This window comes from Dipodomys ordii, unplaced genomic scaffold (genome assembly GCF_000151885.1).
Source record: "Dipodomys ordii isolate 6190 unplaced genomic scaffold, Dord_2.0 Scaffold3, whole genome shotgun sequence".
Lineage (NCBI taxonomy): Eukaryota > Metazoa > Chordata > Mammalia > Rodentia > Heteromyidae > Dipodomys > Dipodomys ordii.
Window position 1 is genome coordinate 18,749,028 of NW_012267219.1, and position 19,812 is coordinate 18,768,839.

Below are 19,812 nucleotides of genomic sequence, written 5' to 3' on the forward strand. Positions count from 1 at the left end.
TTCAGGGTGACTTTTCCTTACATTACATTTTTTATTCATTTTTTATAGATTTATGATCCTAAATAGTGAGGGAAATTTTATCTCCAGTATCCTCAGCTCTGTTTATTTCTATTTTGCTGCTCCTTAATTGATATCTATGTATTAATTATGCTTTTTGCATTTGACCCTCATTGTACTTCTCTGTGAGTGGGAGAAAAATCGCTGATGAGTGCACATACCATGAAGTGCTGATTGTCAGATCTCAATGTTTGATCTTTCTTAAGGAGATAGTGACTTAAATTTTTTGCTGATTCTCTAAGAGTACACTTATATGCAAACAAAATGTAATTTGGAAGAGGAAAATCTAGCATTCAGAGAATTATCTTGCTTATCTAGCTATAAACCTCATCCTAAATTTAGAGAAAGCCACCTTTAACCTGAAAATGTATTTCTTAGGTATGTTATTTAATTTTTATATTTAAAAATTTTTATTGTCAAGGTGTTATACAAAGGGGTCACAGTTACAGAAGTAGTGAGTACATTTTTGTTGAAATTATTAGCCCCACCATCATTTTGCTTAAGTATCTTGAGAAGGTAAGAAAAACAAAGTGAAAATATGAACTATACTATCCAGTGTTTTAGCTATGTATTTTTCTAGCTACAACATGATACTTGGTAAAATAACGTGTTTATCTGGTTCTCTTTTTTACTCATCTTTATTTGCTTTTCTTGGCTTGTCACAGGACACTGTCTGCAAAATTAGCAAGATAGCAAAGCTTGAAAATCTGGAATACTGAGAGCCAAATATTAGGTCTTTTTCATAGGAATTATTTGTCTTTCTTTCTTTTCTTGGCAGTACTTGCGTATGAACTCAGGGCCGACACTTTACCACTTGAGATGACCCTCCAATCTGCTTTTTGTTAGTTATTCTGGAGATGTCTAGCTAGATTTTCAGTCCTGGGTGGCCTCAAACTGTGATCCTCCAATTTTCAAGAAGCTAAAATTGTAGTCATGTCCCACTAGGTTTGAGCTTTCTGTAGCAATACTTGACTAAGTATAAAAGAACATAGTCATTTTATGATGATCAAAATAGATGTATTCAATAAATCTGGTATTACTATAAACAACCTTAATTATAAAGTGCTGAGAGTTCATGCTCCTATATTTATAAAATAACTTTAGCTTCATATGTATTATATTTCATATAATTTATTTTCATATTTATTAAATGAATATTTCTTTCTTTGTTGTGGGGTCCTGCAGCTTGAACTCGTGTTTGCTGTTCCTGAGCTCCTTTTGTGTAAGGCTAGTGTTCTGATACTTGAGCCACACTATTACTTTCAGCTTTTTCTGAGTAGTTTATTGGAGATAAGGGTCTCATAGCCTTACCTTCCTGGACTGGCTTTGAACCACAATCCTCAGATCTCAGACTCCTGAGAAGCTAGGATTACAGTCATGAGTCACCAGTGCCTGGTTTAAGCTAATTTATATTTATCTAAAATAACCTTGATTATTTAAGGAATTAGAAAACTGATAAAAGATGCCAGCAGAAATTCTATTACTCAGAAGATTCAGCTGGCAAGTAAACACATAAGATAGAATTTCAGTATCATCCATAAGGGAAATACAGATTGAAAGCACAGTCAGATATAACTGTTTATCACTTGGAGCAGAAAACATTATAACTTAAAAAACAGTCATGTTAGCAAATACTGGCAAAGATACAGAGACTGAACCTCTGAATCCTGCTATTGTAAGTGTGAAAGCCACATAGGAAAATAGTTGGGCAGTATCTTATAAAACTAAAAAGGTACTTGCCACATGGCACAACAATCATAATCTTTGATTATGATTATAATCATAAGCATTGATTACAGAGAATCAAAATTTTATGCTCACTTGGACATCTGTGCATGAATGTCAATGTGGATTTTATTAATATTACTAATATTAATATTCTAGTTTTTAACTAGAAATAATGTAAATATCTCTCTGTGTATAAGCAATCTAATATATTCAGAAAATGGAACACTAATTATATATATAATAAATTAGAATAAACTATTGGTTCACTTAGCAACATGGATGTTCCTCAAGATCATAAGCCTGATATCATTCTCAAAATGACAAACAGTAGCAATGGAGAACAATTAGTGTGGCTCAAATGTATCTAAGTGCAAATACCAGTATTGTGGGAGGGAGTTTAGAGTAATGGAACATTTTTATGTATTTTTTGTGGTCATTATAGTATCTCTACATCAGAAAAAATTGTATGGTATTCTATACACATACCCAAAAATATCGATGAAATCAGGAATAAAATATGTAAGCTGGCTAAAAATATTGTATAGTTGTAAATTCTGTGGTTTGATATTGAACTACAGCAATATATGATGTCACCATTGGGAAACCTGGAAGAAGGTTACATAGGATTGAGTTGCTATTTTGAGTTGCTACTTCCTGTTAATGTATATAGTTTTAATACAATAAGTTTGAAAAGTCATAGGAACACATTCTGCACAAAAGTATAAATATGGTCTAGGGTGTAAGTCAGTGATAGAACACTTTGTTTAGCATGGGTAGGGACCTGGATTTGATTAAAGCATCTAAATAAATGAATGTATATAAAAGGCGAAGATAATAAACAAACTGCACCCCCCATTTTAGTTTCTGTGAACTATAACAATGAAACTAGCAGTTATGGGTAATTTCCATAACTTACATGGTTTAAGTAAGATATGCTATTTCACACTACAAACAGAAACGTGCAGCAAATAAAGTTTACACTGAGATCCAATACAAAACAACTTAAAGAAAATTATAATATTAAATATTTCTTTGTAGCCCCCAAGGATCCACCTAACAACATGACATTTCAGAAGATTCCCGATGAAGTGACAAAATTTCAGTTAACATTTCTTCCTCCTTCTCAACCAAATGGAAACATCCGAGCATACCAAGCGTTAGTGTACCGAGAAGATGACCCCACTGCTGTCCAGATTCACAACCTGAGCATCATCCAGACAACAGACACTTCCGTCATTGCCATGTTAGAAGGACTAAAAGGTGGACACACCTACAACATCAGTGTAAGTGTGCATAGCTTTCTATTATTTAATCAAGTTACAGAATACATTCATAAAAAATCATCATTGTAATTTGTACATCTGTAATTTGTATATGATTAAATTTTTGCATCATTTGTGGTTTTATTTTTAAAATGCCAACAGAACATAGGCTTTGAGAAATAAATATATAGTAATATATTGTAATATAGTGTAATAAATACATATGATAATATAGTGAGAACTATTGAAATGTGTAGATTACTAAAAACTTTGCCCATTTGACAATTACAAATAAAATAGAAAGAAATCATAAAAGTTGTAAAAGCAGATTTCAAAGGCAGCAGGCTGCAATAACTGTTTCTGTTTATCCTATGTATAAATTCACATATACACACATGCATATAAATATGGAGTCTATATAATCCTTTGCCTATTTTTGTATCATGCCTTGGAGTTTACAAATGGATATATTTGCTTCAGAAAAGTCATCCTATTAGCAGCATATAATTCATCCTAAGCCTTCAATAGCTGATTGTCCTACCAATGCTTTGTGGTGATCAGAAAATTGTGACTAATATATGTGTTTACAGATGAATATAGTGTTATATACACATATACATATATTCTTGACTTTAACTCTGTAACCTTATAATCTGTTTATTGATATTCTTGCTTCATTTTCCATTAAATAGACTACCACTGTGAAATAAATATCTACTGAGGAAGGGGCGGAGGGTGATGAAGAGAATTAGCTGACCTGAGTCTTTAACACAAGTTCTGTGCCTGAACAGCTTCATCACCTTTCTGTCTCTAGTTTCTTCTGTGAAAATGTGGTCAGAGGAATAGGTTTTTGTAAGGATTAAACATTTACAGTTAGGATAGATTTACAGTGCTATTTTAATTTGAGCCATTATGAATAAAAGAGAAAAATGGGAAATAAAATATAGCTAGCTTATAATGTAAAGAAACACTTTCAAAGTCCTGCAACTCTTTGCAAAGTGCACTATAAAGCATCCGTCAGCTATGGAAGTTTGTTAGAAGTAGATGTCATCTCCAGTGCTGGCCTGACTCATGCCTGAATGTCTCTGTTTTATGAGATTTGTAGGTGTCACACATGCGTATTTGAGAAACTCTGCCACAGTTTTCATTTATTATCTCACTTAAATGTTGTTATGCCCTCAAGAAATAAAAATTATTATTATTCCTATGTCATTGCAATACTTTATTTTCAATAGTTCCTTTATAATTTATAAATAAATATGCCCTTTTAAACTATTTCTTATGGGCTTGGCTTATTTACCGTAACTATTACATCATAATATACCATTACAAGTTTAATTTAACAAACCATTCACAAATGAATGAGCTGATTCTAGTAAACATTGTAATCTGAACTGTGTTTAAAATTACAGCAAAATTGGATAAGAACGGAGTTCTTATTTCATTACCAAGATGAAATAATGCAAGAAGACTTTGTGTCTTTACTTCTTAAGCACAGAGTTAATTGAAATGATTCCCATTTGTGTAAATCACCCTCTGTGTATACAAACAGAAATGTTTTATGTGTGTATGCTGCATTATGCAGGTTATACCATCAGATACTTTGGGGCAGGGGTGAAGAAGGGCATGAAGGCCAACTTTCAGAGGGATGATTTAATACAGGAAAACGGGGAGGTTGAAGGAATAGGATTTCATTTCAGAAGCAGAAGAGGATCTTGAATATGGATTTAAAGGAGTCAAGAGTTTCTTAGCTTCAGAGAGAAGGAACAGATGTTAGAGAAGATGACAGTGTAGACACAGTGGCCTTCCTGATCTGTTCCTCCTACAGGTTCCCAGAGAAACCACCATTCTTCCTGCTGTCTGTGATTGGACTTGTTTAGGTCACTCAGCCTTTGCTATTAGGACTTAGTACCAATATCAATTTTTAAAAATGCTTCATTTAAAAAAATTCTTTGGACCTAATTGTATACATTTAAGAAATCATAGTTCATAAATAGACTACATTCAGTTGTGTTTTTTATAAAATTATACATAATCATGTTCAGTTATATATACATGCAGCAAGATCTTGAAATAGTGATTAGCTTCTGCTTTGTTGCAGGTTTATGCAATCAACAGTGCTGGCGCAGGGCCCAAAGTTCAGATGAGAATAACCATGGATATTAAAGGTATAGACGTGACCTGCCTGCCTGCCTGTAAACTATTGCTTCCTTCATCAAAGAGTGATTATAATTTGAGTTCCAAATTAGAGTGAAAGATATAGGCGAGCCTTTTAATGATTCAGATATATATATATTAACTAATGTGTGCTTAAGAAAGGTATAGTTAAAATGTCTAATGATACTTACCAATAAAGTGACTACCCATTTTTATAGCTTGCTTTGATTATCCTCAAGAAATTTTATTTCTTAGGCTTAATTTCTCAAAGAAAATTCTATAGTTTAAATCTTGTTTTTTTAAGAAAGTTTTTAAAATTACCTATGCCTGGATTTTTGAGTAGATGTAATTGATTTATTTGACTGACTTCTATCTCAGAAGTCAGATCTTTTCCATTTGGACTCAGTATTTACCCAGCTACCTATCGTCAATTTCATGATTTTTTACTAGAATGTAGGTATATCACTTCATTGTTCTGGCATGGATGTATTGGTTTTTTTGTTTGTTTGTTTTTGGTTGGTCGTTGGGCTTGAACTCTGAGCTTAGGTACTCTTCAGCTCAAGGCCAGCGCTCTACAACTTGAGCACCACTTCCGGTTTTCTGGTGGTTAATTGGAGATAAGACTTTCACGGGGTTTTTCCTGCCTCGGCTGGCTTTGAATGGCGATCCTCAGAGTTTAGCCTCCTGAATAGCTAGGATTACAGGTGTGATCTACCAGCACCTGTCAACATGTATGTTTTTATAGAAGACATATCTAAAATTCTCTCTCTTTCTCTCTCTCTCTCTCTCTCTCTCACACACACACACACACACACAAGATCCACAAAATCCAGTAAAATTGGTGAACAGCAAATTTGTTCAGCTTGTTCTCTCTGTAGTACACATAAACAAATGTAATAAAACATTTAGAGAGAATAAAATGTAACAAATCTCCTGAAATACCTGGACCTATGTGGAATTCCCCCTAATACTTCTCTTTTTAAAGCAAGAAGTAACTTAGTCTGTGGCAGGCACAACACAGCAACTGATGACAAGTGTGAGATTAGGTGAGATTCAGTATCAAATGTTTGAGAGTGAATCCTGGATTGACCTCTTGATATCCATTTAATTTTGAAGATGTTTCTTTATAAGCCTGCAAACGGATTGGTATGCAGTTTAAAAGTGATGATTTTGAAAAACCCTTTTAAGAAAGGATCTGGAAACCTTTACTATGAAGAATAAGAAATAGTCAAATTCATTTAAACTATTTTTTAAAATTAATCAGTGAATTATCAATACAGCTATAATATTTCTTGATAATATTAATTCCCCTTTTTGTGCCTGTCCTGGGGCTTGAACTCAGGACCTGGGTGCTCTCTCTGAGCGTTTCTGCTCAAAGGGAATACTCTACTATTTGAGCTACAACTCCACTTCCTGCTTTGATAGGCTTAATTGGATATGTCTCACAGAATTTCCTGCTCTGGATGGCTTTGAACTACATCCTCAGATCTCAGTCTCCTGAGTAGCTAAAATTACGGGTATGAGCCACTGGTGACCAGCTTGTTAACATTAATCTTTGATTTCAGTTGGCAAATACTGTATTTTGGAATATACAAATACATAAAGCATTTGAAACTATCAGTTATTTGTAAAAATGACTTCATGAAGTATAAGAAGAATAAGAATTATGCCATCCTAATTTTTTTGTTATGCACTGGCAGACATGCCAGTACATAGATAGCAATAGACATATAATTTTACACATTAGCAAAGTACCATCTCCTATGTTTTTGCATCCCCATGTCAAAATGGTTCTTGCTTTCACTCTTTTCTAAGCAAAGAATCATGACTAGTCTATATATGTATACATATGATATATAGGTATATATGTATATATTATATATGATGTATATATGACATATATGTCTGTATATGATGAAAAAACAAGAAGAGCCCCTAGAATTACATATTTCAGAGATGTTTATATTGGATGATGGAAAAATGTGAATATCATGACAGTTTCAGATACTAGCCTATTAAGGTTAAAAATACCTTTGATACCAGAAATTCCACTGTTGGGAATCTATCCATAGAAATAAAAAGACTACCAAATTAAAGCAACCATGCAAGGCTAGATATTATATTAAATGCTCAATAACTGGAATAAAAGTCCCATTTCTAGGTAGATGGTTGAGTTCCCCTTGCTTGGCAGATGGCTGGATCAATATGAAACTGCCACAGTATATGCTACCATCACTAAGAAGTATGAGTTAGCATTGTAGCTGAAGTATCAGAAAGACTTATACAAGTCACACTGAAGTAAGAAAACCAATATATAGAGCAATGATAATTTCCAATATAGCCATATTAGAAAAAATTGAGAAAAGTCTCTTTTTGTGATTTCTATGATTATGGAAACAAGAGGAAAAGTATAGGAGACCATCCTCTGTGTGTCTAAGATAAACCAACTATAAGAAGGCTGCTGCAATCAGTTCTAGAACAGCAGCTAAAGGGAGTAAAAAGAAAATTACACTAAAATATTAGCAAGATGTAAATGTTTTGTGCATTTATGAAAATTACATTATGAGCAAGAGTATGCATAAATTGAATGTTTTAACATGTGAAAATGTGTCAGATGCCTGGAAATCACACCTGGGCCCAATTATCTCAGACAAGTCTCAAATGCATAGCTACACTGTCATGAGATAATAATTGGTAAATAGATGTTTTATCCAAACACAGTCCTTAATTTGTTATTTGTTTCTGCAACCATTTTATCTATAAGTTAGCTGCCTGAAATGAGAATTTGATTTACACCCTTCTGGTTAGAAGCAAAATAATCAGTTATAGTGATATATCTTTTCTATTTATAGCTCCAGCCCGGCCCAAAACCAAACCAACCCCTATATATGATGCCACAGGAAAACTGCTTGTGACCTCAACAACGATTACAATCAGAATGCCAATATGTTACTACAATGATGATCATGGACCAATCAAAAACGTGCAAGTGCTTGTGGCAGAAACAGGAGGTACCAACCGATATTCAGTTTTCTTGTTGAATTGTGGAAAATGAATTTCTAAGTTTATAAAATAAATAACAGTTCAAAAGAAGTGAGCTGGGCATGATGGCATAAACCTTTAATTCTAATGCTGTGGATCTTGAAGATTGTTAATTCCAGGCCTACTTGGGCTAAGTAATGAGAACCTGACTCTAAAACAAAGAAACAAACAAAAATGAAGACATAACGTTGATTTATCGCTATCACACACTCTGTGTCTATTTTTATTGATTTTATTGATTTTTATTCTTTTTGCCAGTCTTGGAGCTTGATCTCTGGGCCTGGGCACTGTCCCTGGGCTCTTTTTGCTCAGGGCTATCACTCTACCATTTGAGGCATTAGCACCACTTCCAGCTTTTCTTGTGATCAATTTGAGATAAGAGTCTCATAGACTATTCTGCCCAGGCTGGCTTCCAACTGCGATCCTCAGATATCAGCTTCCTCAGTAGCTAAGATTACAGGCATGAGCCATGGGCACCAGGCTAGATTGTCAATATTATCACCAATTATATACCATTTATGCTGAAAGTGTTTTACCCACATGATAAAAGTTATAATTAAAGTCTGTGGCTTATTTTCTATGCTAGTAGGACTGTTTTGATTTTTGCAAGGTGGATCTAGATAACATCTTTAGACTTATGAATAAGTGTGACCTTCACTTAAAGTTGTTCCTTTTTCTTCCAGAGAACTCCACCACCACAACAGTGGCTTAGATTCATTTACAGTAGAGAAGGACAGGGTTACCTGCTTAGCCAAGTAGACAAGCTAAATGATGGTGCTGATTCAGAGTGACTGCTGTTGCCTCTAGAATCCCCTAACCCAATTACAAAGGCTTTCTGTAAATGTTAAAGTATTTCCAAATGTTACTTATGATCAATACTCTCTTTTTTTCCTCTGAAAATAGCTCAGCATGATGGAAATGTAACAAAGTGGTATGATGCATATTTTAACAAAGCAAGGCCATATTTTACAAATGAAGGCTTCCCTAACCCTCCATGTATAGAAGGAAAGACCAAGTACAGTGGCAATGAGGAAATCTATGTGATAGGTGCTGATAATGCTTGCATGATTCCTGGCAATGAAGAGAAAATTTGCAATGGACCTCTGAAGCCGAAAAAGCAGTATTTGTAAGTATAGTTTATATCATCTCTGAATTATCTTAGTGAGTTTGTTAATATTGGATATCTATCCATTTTTTTCACCATCCCAGTAAGCACTGGATATCCACCATGTATTATAGACTTATTATGGAAAGTTAGATGTTCTATAGACAAAGAGTATGATAGCAGGAAAATCTGAAAAAAAAGTTTTGACAACGTTAGTTGCAAAAGTGAAAAATGAGCTGGGAAGGTGGCTCAGTGGTAGACTGCTTGCCTTGCATGCATGAAGCCCTGGCTTTGATTCCTCAGTGCCATATAAACAAAATAATAATAATAAATATTTTTTAAAAAGCGAGAAAGACAGTTGTTGAGCCAGGCTCTGGTGGGCACTGGTGGCTCACACCTGTAATCCTTGCTACTTAGAAAGGTGAGATTTTGGGATTACAGTTCAAAGCCAGTTCAGGCAAACAAATTGATGAGAGTCTGATCTCTAATTAACTACCAAAAGGCTGGACCTAGAGTTGTGACTCACATGGTAGAGCACTAGCTTTAAGTAAAAATGCTGAGACAATGTCAAGGCCTTGAGTTTAAGCCTCAGTACCAGCCAAAATAATTATAAAAAATTATGTTACGTATATAATACATGTATCTAATTATATATGCATATTATATAAAGAACAAGTATAGGCAGGTAGATTTAATTCCTTCTGTAGAGAACAATATGAATACTGTTTTTCTCTCATTATTTTGCCAAAAAATTTTATATATAGGTTTTCAGAAAAACTATCATGCTTTATTTTTTTTCTCCTTTTTTTTCATTGTGAAAATACCATACAGAGGGGTTACAATTACATGGGCAAGATAATGAGTACATTGCTTATCAAGCACTGTTGCCTCCTCCTTTTATGTTTCTTTTTCAATTTAATTTAATTATCAAGGTGATATACAGTGGTATTACAGTTATATATGTAAAATAGTGAGTACTTTTGTTGTTGAACTTGATACCGCCTCCCTCATTTTGCTCTTACTTTCCCCTCCCCCAATCTCCCCTAAGTTGTACAGATCATTTCTAATATATTGTTTTGTGAGTATCGCTGTTGCATTGGTTCCCCCTTTGTCCTTTGTCTCAACATTTTTTTTTGTTCTCCTTCCCTTCCCTAATTCAGATACACGTATCTATAATGCCCAGGATACAAACATCAATACAGTGGCAACAAGGGATAAACATTAGGGGGGAAAATACAAAAGAAACAAGAAATCACATGGTACATTAAAAACAACAACAGTAAAGAAAAACCTCTTGTATCCCTGTTGTGGAGTTCATCTCACTTCGAATCATCTTATATGATCATATGGACATAGCTATTAAGCTATCCTGTACATCTGCTAGAATTATCCTAGACATATACTAATTGTTACAAATGAGGAAAACCATGGGATCTTAATTATGTTTCTTTTTAAGCTGCTCACAAAAATATCACTGCTTTTCATTCCATCAAACATCTGGATGACTTACAGAAATCTTTACTATTCAGATGAATATTTTAGAAGTTTATAATCCATACTAACTTAATATGTTAAAAATCAGTATTGTCTGGCTGGGAAGGTGGCTCAGTGGTAGAGTGCTTACCTTGCAAGCATGAATCCCAGGGATTGATTCCTCAGTACCACATAAGCAGAAAAAGCCAAAAGTGGTGGTGTGGCTCAAGTGGTAGAGTGCTAGACTTGAGCTGAAGAGCTGAGGGACAGTGCCCAGGCCCAGAGTTAAGGCCCCATGACCGACAAAAAAAAATCAATATTGTCATTTTGATTTATTAATAACCTTATTAAGCTGGTTAATTTCATGCTTATTAAATTGATTATAATATTTATATCATAAGACCACAATTAAAATAATCTTAAATTTATTTAATTTTCAAAATATAATGTTTTTACTAATTTTAAAATGTGGGCATTTTCATTTTTTTCCTGCTTGTTAATGCATTGTTAAATTCTTTATAAACAGCCTATACCACTAGCATTAGAAAAATGAGTAAAATAATGCAATTACAAGTAATGGTCTAGCCTATAATCCTAGCTACTTAGGAGACTGGGATCTGAGGATTGTAGTTCACAGCCAACCTGGGCAGTGAAGTCTATGAGATTCTTATCTCCATTAAACTACCAAGATAAGCCAGAAGTGGTAGAACACAAGTCTTGAGCAAAAGAAGCTCAGTGACAGAACCAAAGCCCTGAGTACAAGCACCAGGGCTGGCCACAAGATCATCATCATCACACTCATCATCATCATCATCATCATCATCATCAACAACAATTATTTCTTATTAAATGTAGTTACTTTGGTTCAAATTCTGAACTATTTGAATCAAACATGATAGTTTTGAAAATGGTGTACCTAAAATTGGGTATTTGTTCTCATGTATGCTTATTGGGCAAACAAACAAGATTATAATAATTAGATAATGGGAGAGAATAAATAATGTGCTTTAATTTATTGGTTTTATATTTTTAAATGCCTTTGTTTAGTTTTAAAATAAGACAAATTTAAATTTTCTCTGAGGATCCTAGACTTACCAGTAATTTTTAAGCTTCATTTTATTCTGTGCCTTTTTCTGGGGGGTAGGGGGCAGGGAATGTAGTTGTAGAGATGGGAGGGAAGGGATGGTAGGAGAAAAACAAAGGGGGAGGCAACAATGCTTTATAAGAAATGTACTCATTACCTTGCTCATGTGATTATAACCCCTCTGTACAGTATTTTCACAATAAAAAACTTATTTAATAAAAACTAAAGTCATACAAGTGTTTAAGTAAATTAAGCACATGCCAAAACAAAGAAATTGTTCTCAATTTGTTTACATTTGAGTGAGACAATATTATTAGTCACTATTATTATATATCAGTTTTTATCAGTCACTGATTGCTCATGATTTTAGCTACATTTTTAGTAGCTACTCATCAAAATCCAACAGGCCAATGAATGGGATAATTATTAATCTTGTCTAGATACATTATAAATTTGCCCTGATGGTGATTTAATGCCAACTTTTGATCTTATAAATTCATTTTAATTAAAAATGTTGGTAATCCATAATAACTGGTTAAATTATTCATGGAAAAAGTAATGTTGCACTCACATTATTGACTTTTAATTATTTTATTTTATAGATTTAAATTCAGAGCCACAAATATCATGGGACAATTTACTGACTCTGATTACTCTGAGCCTGTTAAGACTTTAGGTAAGACATATTTTGTAATTTAATCTAATTTTAACATGTTTAAATAGTTGGAACATTTATTAAGTATTCAGTGAGTATCTTAAAGCTTGACTGAATATTCTTCACTAACGCTCATTTCAAAGTTAAATAACATGACTAGGAAAAATGGTGTTTACAATATTCCTTTAAAAGTTGGATGCTACTTCCATTCAAATCTAGATACAGGTCTGGTTAAGGTATTGATTCTTTGCTGACATCGGCTAGCATTATCTCAGATAAATCACTACTTAGCTCTTTAAATGTACAATCTTATATTAAATTTTGTTACCTAATGAAAAAGAAATAATCTGTATGGAACTTTTCTTTGCCTACTTCTAAAACCTAGAAACTTTGGGCTCTTTATATAGTAATTTTCTTTACTTTCTGCTCTGTCCTGAATTACTCAAAATCATTCCTAAATAAAACACAAACATATTTTAGTAGGATGCATACACATATCATCTTTATTCTTTTGCCTTCATGACCTTCATAAGAGTTATATCTAATATTAAATATTTTGTGCTAGACACATTTTCAGGCTCTTTTTATACACTTACTGACAAACTTTTTACAACTATAAGTTGGGCCAGTGTTTCTCTACCAGTATGATTTTATACACTAGTTATTTGAAAATATTTTCTTGTCATAAAAGACTGGTGATGGTGATAATGACGATGGTGTTGGTATTGCAGGTGGTGGTAATGGTGGTAGTGATGAGGTAGTGTTATAGTAGTGATGGTGATGGTGATGGTAGTGGTAGTAGTAGTGGAAGTGATTGTAGTGATGTTGTTTGTGGTGTTGTGATGATGGTAATATTGGTGGTATTGGTGGATGTTACTGGCATCTAGTAATATCTAGAATTATTACAATAGACAGGGAAGCCCAGGATATTAATTAGGCTGAGCATGAGAAACCCTGAGTTAAGTGTTAAGTTTTCTTTCTTTTACATATGTGGAAACTAAGTAATTAAATGTCTGAGCCACGATTCAAGATTACATTAACTACTACAATACAAATAAATGTATACACACAGCTTGCGATCTTGGCTCTGTCCCTTGAAACACTAATTTAATTTCTATATGCCTTAATTTCCTTGCTTGAAAAAGGGTAATAGGTATGATCTTTACCTTTATGTGAGGGTCAGCGAAGGGTTTAAATAAACAAACATATGAAAAGATATTAAAATGTAAGACTATATAATGCACAATTTGCTAAATAGATGCTTATAAAGGAATAATAAACTTATTTGATGAAACTCTTCAGTGCCATGAACTCACTAGCTTGGTTAACTTCACCCAACAGGTTAGTCATTTCAAAGGTGGCTGGTTTGACTTGTGGCCTTGAAATTATGTCAAATACTTCTGCATGTGATAAGTGAATTTTGCACTCTGATGCCACTGTCACAGAGTAAATGTTATGTGGTCAGCAACAAAACTTCCTGTAGATGAAAACATTAGAAACCACTAGCTCAGTGGTGATTGTGGTACATTTACTGATAGAACATAAAAGACACAGGTAAGATGGATAACTTGTATGGTCATATGGAAACAGAGCTGTAAGAAGCTATGCTTTCTGTGTCTCTCAGATGATTGTTGGTTTGATGGAGATCATCAATGGGAGGAAATGTCCAGTTACATACCTGAGAAATAAAAATGAGACACACAGCTTGATGGGAATGGATGAATCATAGTAAAGGGTAAAGCCAAGCATTTTGAATCCTGGGATACAGGGGTAGGATTCCTTAGACTCTTCCAGTCACTTTCTTCTAGCCAGGGATGGGCTTCATTCAAACTATAGATATTCTCAGGGCACTTGTCAGTGATGTCCTTCTTTCTTTCCTCCACATACAGCCAGGGTAGTGGAATAAAACAGCCAATTCACAGTCAGTTATTTGTTCCTTCTTTGGAACCATAACTACCACCACGCTAGTCATCCAAGTACTAAGGTTTATGAAGCCCCCATAAGGAAGAGAGTCTAGAGTTTTTGGAAGATGTGGAATAAAGGACAGAGGCCAGGAGAAGAAGGATGGGGATAATATAAACTGCACACAGTATTTAGAAAGCCATTGGACAAGTAAGAAATACTGATGAAGAAGGACCTCAGGTGTCTGCTATTAGATTTCTCAGAGTGGTCCTCAGAGGAATTCTCCTGATAGAAATAGTTTTGTCGTTGGATTTGCCACGTGACGATTATATAGTTAGTAAAATACAGGTACAGTAAAAAGACTCAAAAGGAAATGATGTCTACCATTTCTACAATGGACAATGGTCCATGACAGGAAGGTAAGCTAGATTGGGGGAAGGCAAAGAGAAAGGAATACAAATAATGCTGTTAGAATCATCAAAAGATGGCAACAGGTGATTGATGCCTTTTTCCTTTCAAATGTGTCACATGTTAGGGTGGATGATATTTACTGTAGGCTGGGGGATCCCAGCATTCCTGCAAGCCTACTGAAGACTTGTGTGTGCAGGTAATACAAGACATCAGTGAAAAAAAATCCATTGTGGGTCAATCAAATCCACAATGGATCAACATTTACTCATTTGTGTTTGCATACCACAGCAGTGAGTTCCAAGTAAACATGACTATCTATTGAAACTTCTAGATTTAGCTAGGGAACTGGGGCTCCTATTTGTCATCCTATTCAGGAGGCTGAGATGTGAGAATCATGGTTTGAAAAGACCCTTATTTCCAATTAACCAGAAAAAAAGACATGGAGGTATAGCTTAAGTGGCAGAGTATCAGCCTTGAGTAAAAAAGCCAAACGAGAGCAAGAAACTCCTACTGTGGGCACCAAAAAATAACAGACAAAACATTTAAAAGAGTTGACAAAGGCTCCATCTGTCCAGATTATTTTTGCTAGTTGGGCCTTTAAGAGACATCATATGTAATTAAGATTTGGAGGAAAAGAATCACTACGGACTGATCAACTAAAACATGAAAACATAGTGAAAGTCACTTATGTACACGTGAGAGGGACATAGAGAAGAGGGCCTGACACTTAAGAAAATCCTTTTGACTTGTAGGAATAAAGAAAATGACAAATGAATTATATGAATTGTAAAAAAAAAATGAAAGAATATTTTGTTTCCACCCAAGATGATCATTATTAGCATTTTTATTAACTTAATTCCCATCAACTCTCTCTAGCTCTCTTTAAAACTCCTCTGAAGGCACATCAGGTTATGGAAACTGCTTGTAGGCAATGTTTTGATTACAAGGTTTAATTATCTAGGATTCGTGTGATTTGAAAACCAGACACCTCTGTCTGCACCTTACAAGGCTCTCATTAAAGCTGAACAAGATGAAACTTAAACCCCAGGCAAAGGCACTCAGTGATTGTTTTCTTTTGTCCTAACACGTCTCGTTTAATTACTGTGCTAACAATGTAAGGTTCCAATATACCGAGACTCAGAACGAGGGAGTTGCTGGGCCATTTGCGGCCAGCGGATCACTTCTCCCAAGGCACCAGAGGAGCAGAGGAAATTTTTATTCCAATAATAAGGCAGTAGTAAGGTGATGTGAAGCTCACCTACCCCACAGTCAGACAGTCATGTTTCAGGCAGTTTGGGTCCATGTTTAATTATATGACCTTGGGTTAGATACTTCATAAATGATTTACCTTCTGAAATTATTTTTTCTTATTTCTTTTTCACTTTTTTAGCTTACATTAACTATACAAAGCATTGTTACATGGTCGTACATGTTTATAATATGTTCCCATCAATCTTACCACGCCTTCACTCTGTCTCCCCTCTTCCCGTCATCATCTCAACACAATCTCAAAACTTTTCATCGTTCTATGTTCATAGTTGCAATAACTGTTTTGACATATTCATCCTCTTTCCTCCTAGTTGTTAGCCCACCATCTCCTGCTAATAACGCCTACCACACACATATCAAAGTGGAGTTTTGAATACTTTAGTTCTTCTCTCCTTCTATTGCCATATTTCTAAAATGAGAATACTAATATCTACCTCTTAAGCTGAGAGACAAATACAGATGTGTGGCTGCTTGCATAAACACAAGATGTCCACTTCATAAGGTACTAGTCATTGTCTGCCTGTGTTTAGTAGTTTTACATATAAACATATGTATTCTTTACCTTAACTATGGCATGGCTATTTGAAGTGATTCCAATTCATAAGCAAGCTATTGGAAGCACTGCAATTTTCCCATAGGTTTTAACCATGGCTAAACTGGTGACAGCATCACCCACCTTCGACCTCAGGCAACATGACTCCAGACAGTGCTGCGCTTGTCCTTGGTTGTCCCTGTGCATGGAAACCAATGGAAGCCCAGTAGCATCCCCTGTCTGCACCTAGGGGCTTCCTTAGCATCATCACCACTGTCTACTCTCAGTATTTTGAGTTAGTTCTACCAGCTTTCTTGTCTTACCTTCTTTCCTTTTGAGGTAAAACATTTGGAAGTGAGCATGGTTGGGTTTTGTTGCATAAGGATGTGGGAATAATGTTCAATATTTCTAGTAATGAATAAGGTGACTTTTTATACATCTTGCAATCATTGTTTATTTACTACTTTTTAAAAAATTGCTAGTTTACATGGGTGAAAATGAAAGTCCTACAGAATATTTTGATTTATATTTATTTTTAGGAATTCTTATTTAATATTATAATTGAATGTTTTGGGAAGTAAGAAGAGATGCTGTGATCTTCAATGTGGAATGATTGAGTCAAGTTAACTAACATTTCCATGACCTCAGATGCGTATCATGTACTCCTACAACCCAACTATATTGTTGAAGCATAAAATTGAGCAATATTTAGTAAATTCTTTATGAAACATTTGAACATGTTAGATACCTTGCACTGGACTAAAAGAACAGAAAAAACCTCCCAACTAGTATTGTTTTAAGAACGTTAAAGTAATAATAATAATAATAGAGTATCTTCTACTGTAGTATGCCCCTTTATGAAGAAAAATACATTATGGTATAAGTTTCATATGTTTTCTTTTAATTCAAGGTTCTTCTTATAAAATATTCTAAAATGCTTAAAGACTTGTTCTGTGTGGTAGACAAAAGGGTATTTTCCCATGATGTAACTCCTTGAACAATTGACAATTTAACCAAATGAATATTAGGAAGCTGAAAGGTTTTGCCTTGGGGGAGGGTGTAGCTTAGGGAAAGGGGGCAGATAAATAATCAGAAGAATGCTGGGTGAATATAGTTATAATGCTCATTGTACTAATGTGAAAATGGAACCAGGGAAGAAGAAGATGGATGGGGTTTGGATAGATGACAGGAAAACTGATGGAAGTGGTGACTTGTACTCTTACACTAGGATGCTGAAGTACAATCCCTCCTAAATATACAACTACCTAAATATAATTTGAAAAACATTTCTAAATGCCCTCCAAAATGAAAAAGAAAAGATTGTATTGTAGTTTTAAATTAACATGTTGAATTGAAACGTCTTTGGAGAACTACTTAAAAAATAAAAACACTTGGATCCCAATGCTGAATTTCAAAAATGTTCATTTCAGCCAGAAGATAATATTTAGGAAAAATACTGTTCTGTAATTATGATTTGCTAAATTGCAGTAGTGAACTTATTAAGCAAAGATAAAATGAATTGATCTCTCAGAGAATATTAAATAGATTGAGGAAATAGCTTTTGCATATTATAGAGTTAAAGAAGTCCACTTTATATGAAAACATTTGGAGCAGTGATCTCATTCTGTGCGAGTGAAGCTCTGTGGGTCCCTGGACGGCAGTACTTGGCAATTGGAATACATTTTATCCTATCCTGGTGGCACTTTACTGAAACTTATGCCCAGGGCATTACAGTCTGTAATCAAGCATTGCACAAAAAATTTACAAAAATGTATTTAATTTCATAATATAATGAATATAAATAGAAGTGATGGCTATATTAATTAGATTGAATCAATTGTTTCACGTTATCTATAGCATATTACCTTACTTCACATATTACAGCATATTGCAGCATTACTTTGTTTTGCACAAATAGATACAATTGTAAATACAGTTGTCATATCGTATAAATTCAGCAGATAATGTTTAAAGATGACTATTTCTGCTTTGTTAGAAATAGATGGTAGAAAGACTACAGTGGGCATAGGAAAACTTGTTAGATGTTCACAGAATAATTCATGGAAGACAATGTGGTGTCTTGCACCAAAATGCTAGAAACAAGAGGACGTGAGAAGAGAGTGGAACATAACTCAATGTACGAAGAATAGAAGCATGAACCCTCAGATGGCTGCCAAGTAGATTTTATAACTATTGTATTTTCTCTTTGGTTCATTTTTATATTTATTCAATTATATTTGTGTATTTTGTAGTAAGTCACAGAGTATTATGCCACCATTAAATACTTTAGTGTGATTCTTTAATAGCATATTTTATTATATTGTCACAAGTTAACTAACCTTGAGGTTTTTAATTAACTTTTTTAACTTTAAAAATTTATTTCAAGCAGGATACAAATAACAGTTAACATTGAATAATAATTTTTTTAATTTAAATTTATTTTTATTGTCAACGTGGTATACAGAGGGGTTACAGTTACATACCTAAGGTATCAAACACTGTTACCCCTCCCTTTATTTCTCCCACTTTTCCTCCTTCCAGAGGCCCCCACCAAGTTGTAAAATTCATTTTAAATATATGGTCTTGTATCACTATGCATTGGTTCACCCTTTGTCTTTTGCCTCAAATTTCTTATTTCTTTTTTTTTTATTCCCTGATACAATACAATTATTGAAGCATGGAGAAAAGTCATCTTGTAAGAGGTCCCATATCTTGCCTCTTTATGATTTTTCATGCTATTTAATTTATTCTTTATAATACTTTCCTATAAATGAGTGAAAGCTAAGGGTTTGCATACTCATGAGCAACATTTTATAGTACATTTTGTAGACAAATGACTGCTGACATCAAAATACTTCCCTCAGAGAATGTATACTATCTGGTTGTTACAGTAGATACTAAAACTGGGAAGTTACTTTTCATCCTTACAGTCATCAAATAATCTAAGGTAGCATCCTATTAATATCTAATTTTCTGCCAGCCTTTTCCCTAATAATTTAAAATACATTTGTGTTTTTCTTTCCTAAATTATTTCATTAGAAATAAATTGTTTATTTTAATTTTATTCCATCTGTATTATAAAACAGAAATATCTTCTAAAAAAGAGCTTTATCTGCTGGATATGAAGATACACAC

At 34.1% G+C, this 19,812-nt stretch overlaps 1 protein-coding gene across 1 annotated transcript in view; it reads left to right on the forward strand.

Annotated features, from left to right (window-relative positions):
- The window catches only part of Ptprq (protein tyrosine phosphatase, receptor type, Q), a 168,776-nt gene that overhangs the window by 116,261 nt on the left and 32,703 nt on the right, over window positions 1–19,812 (forward strand). The window contains exons 29-33 of the mRNA XM_013020306.1: window positions 2,824–3,068; window positions 5,149–5,215; window positions 8,057–8,215; window positions 9,150–9,372; window positions 12,511–12,584. Of these exons, the coding sequence (XP_012875760.1) occupies window positions 2,824–3,068; window positions 5,149–5,215; window positions 8,057–8,215; window positions 9,150–9,372; window positions 12,511–12,584 (768 nt within the window). The remainder of the gene's footprint in view (window positions 1–2,823; window positions 3,069–5,148; window positions 5,216–8,056; window positions 8,216–9,149; window positions 9,373–12,510; window positions 12,585–19,812) is intronic.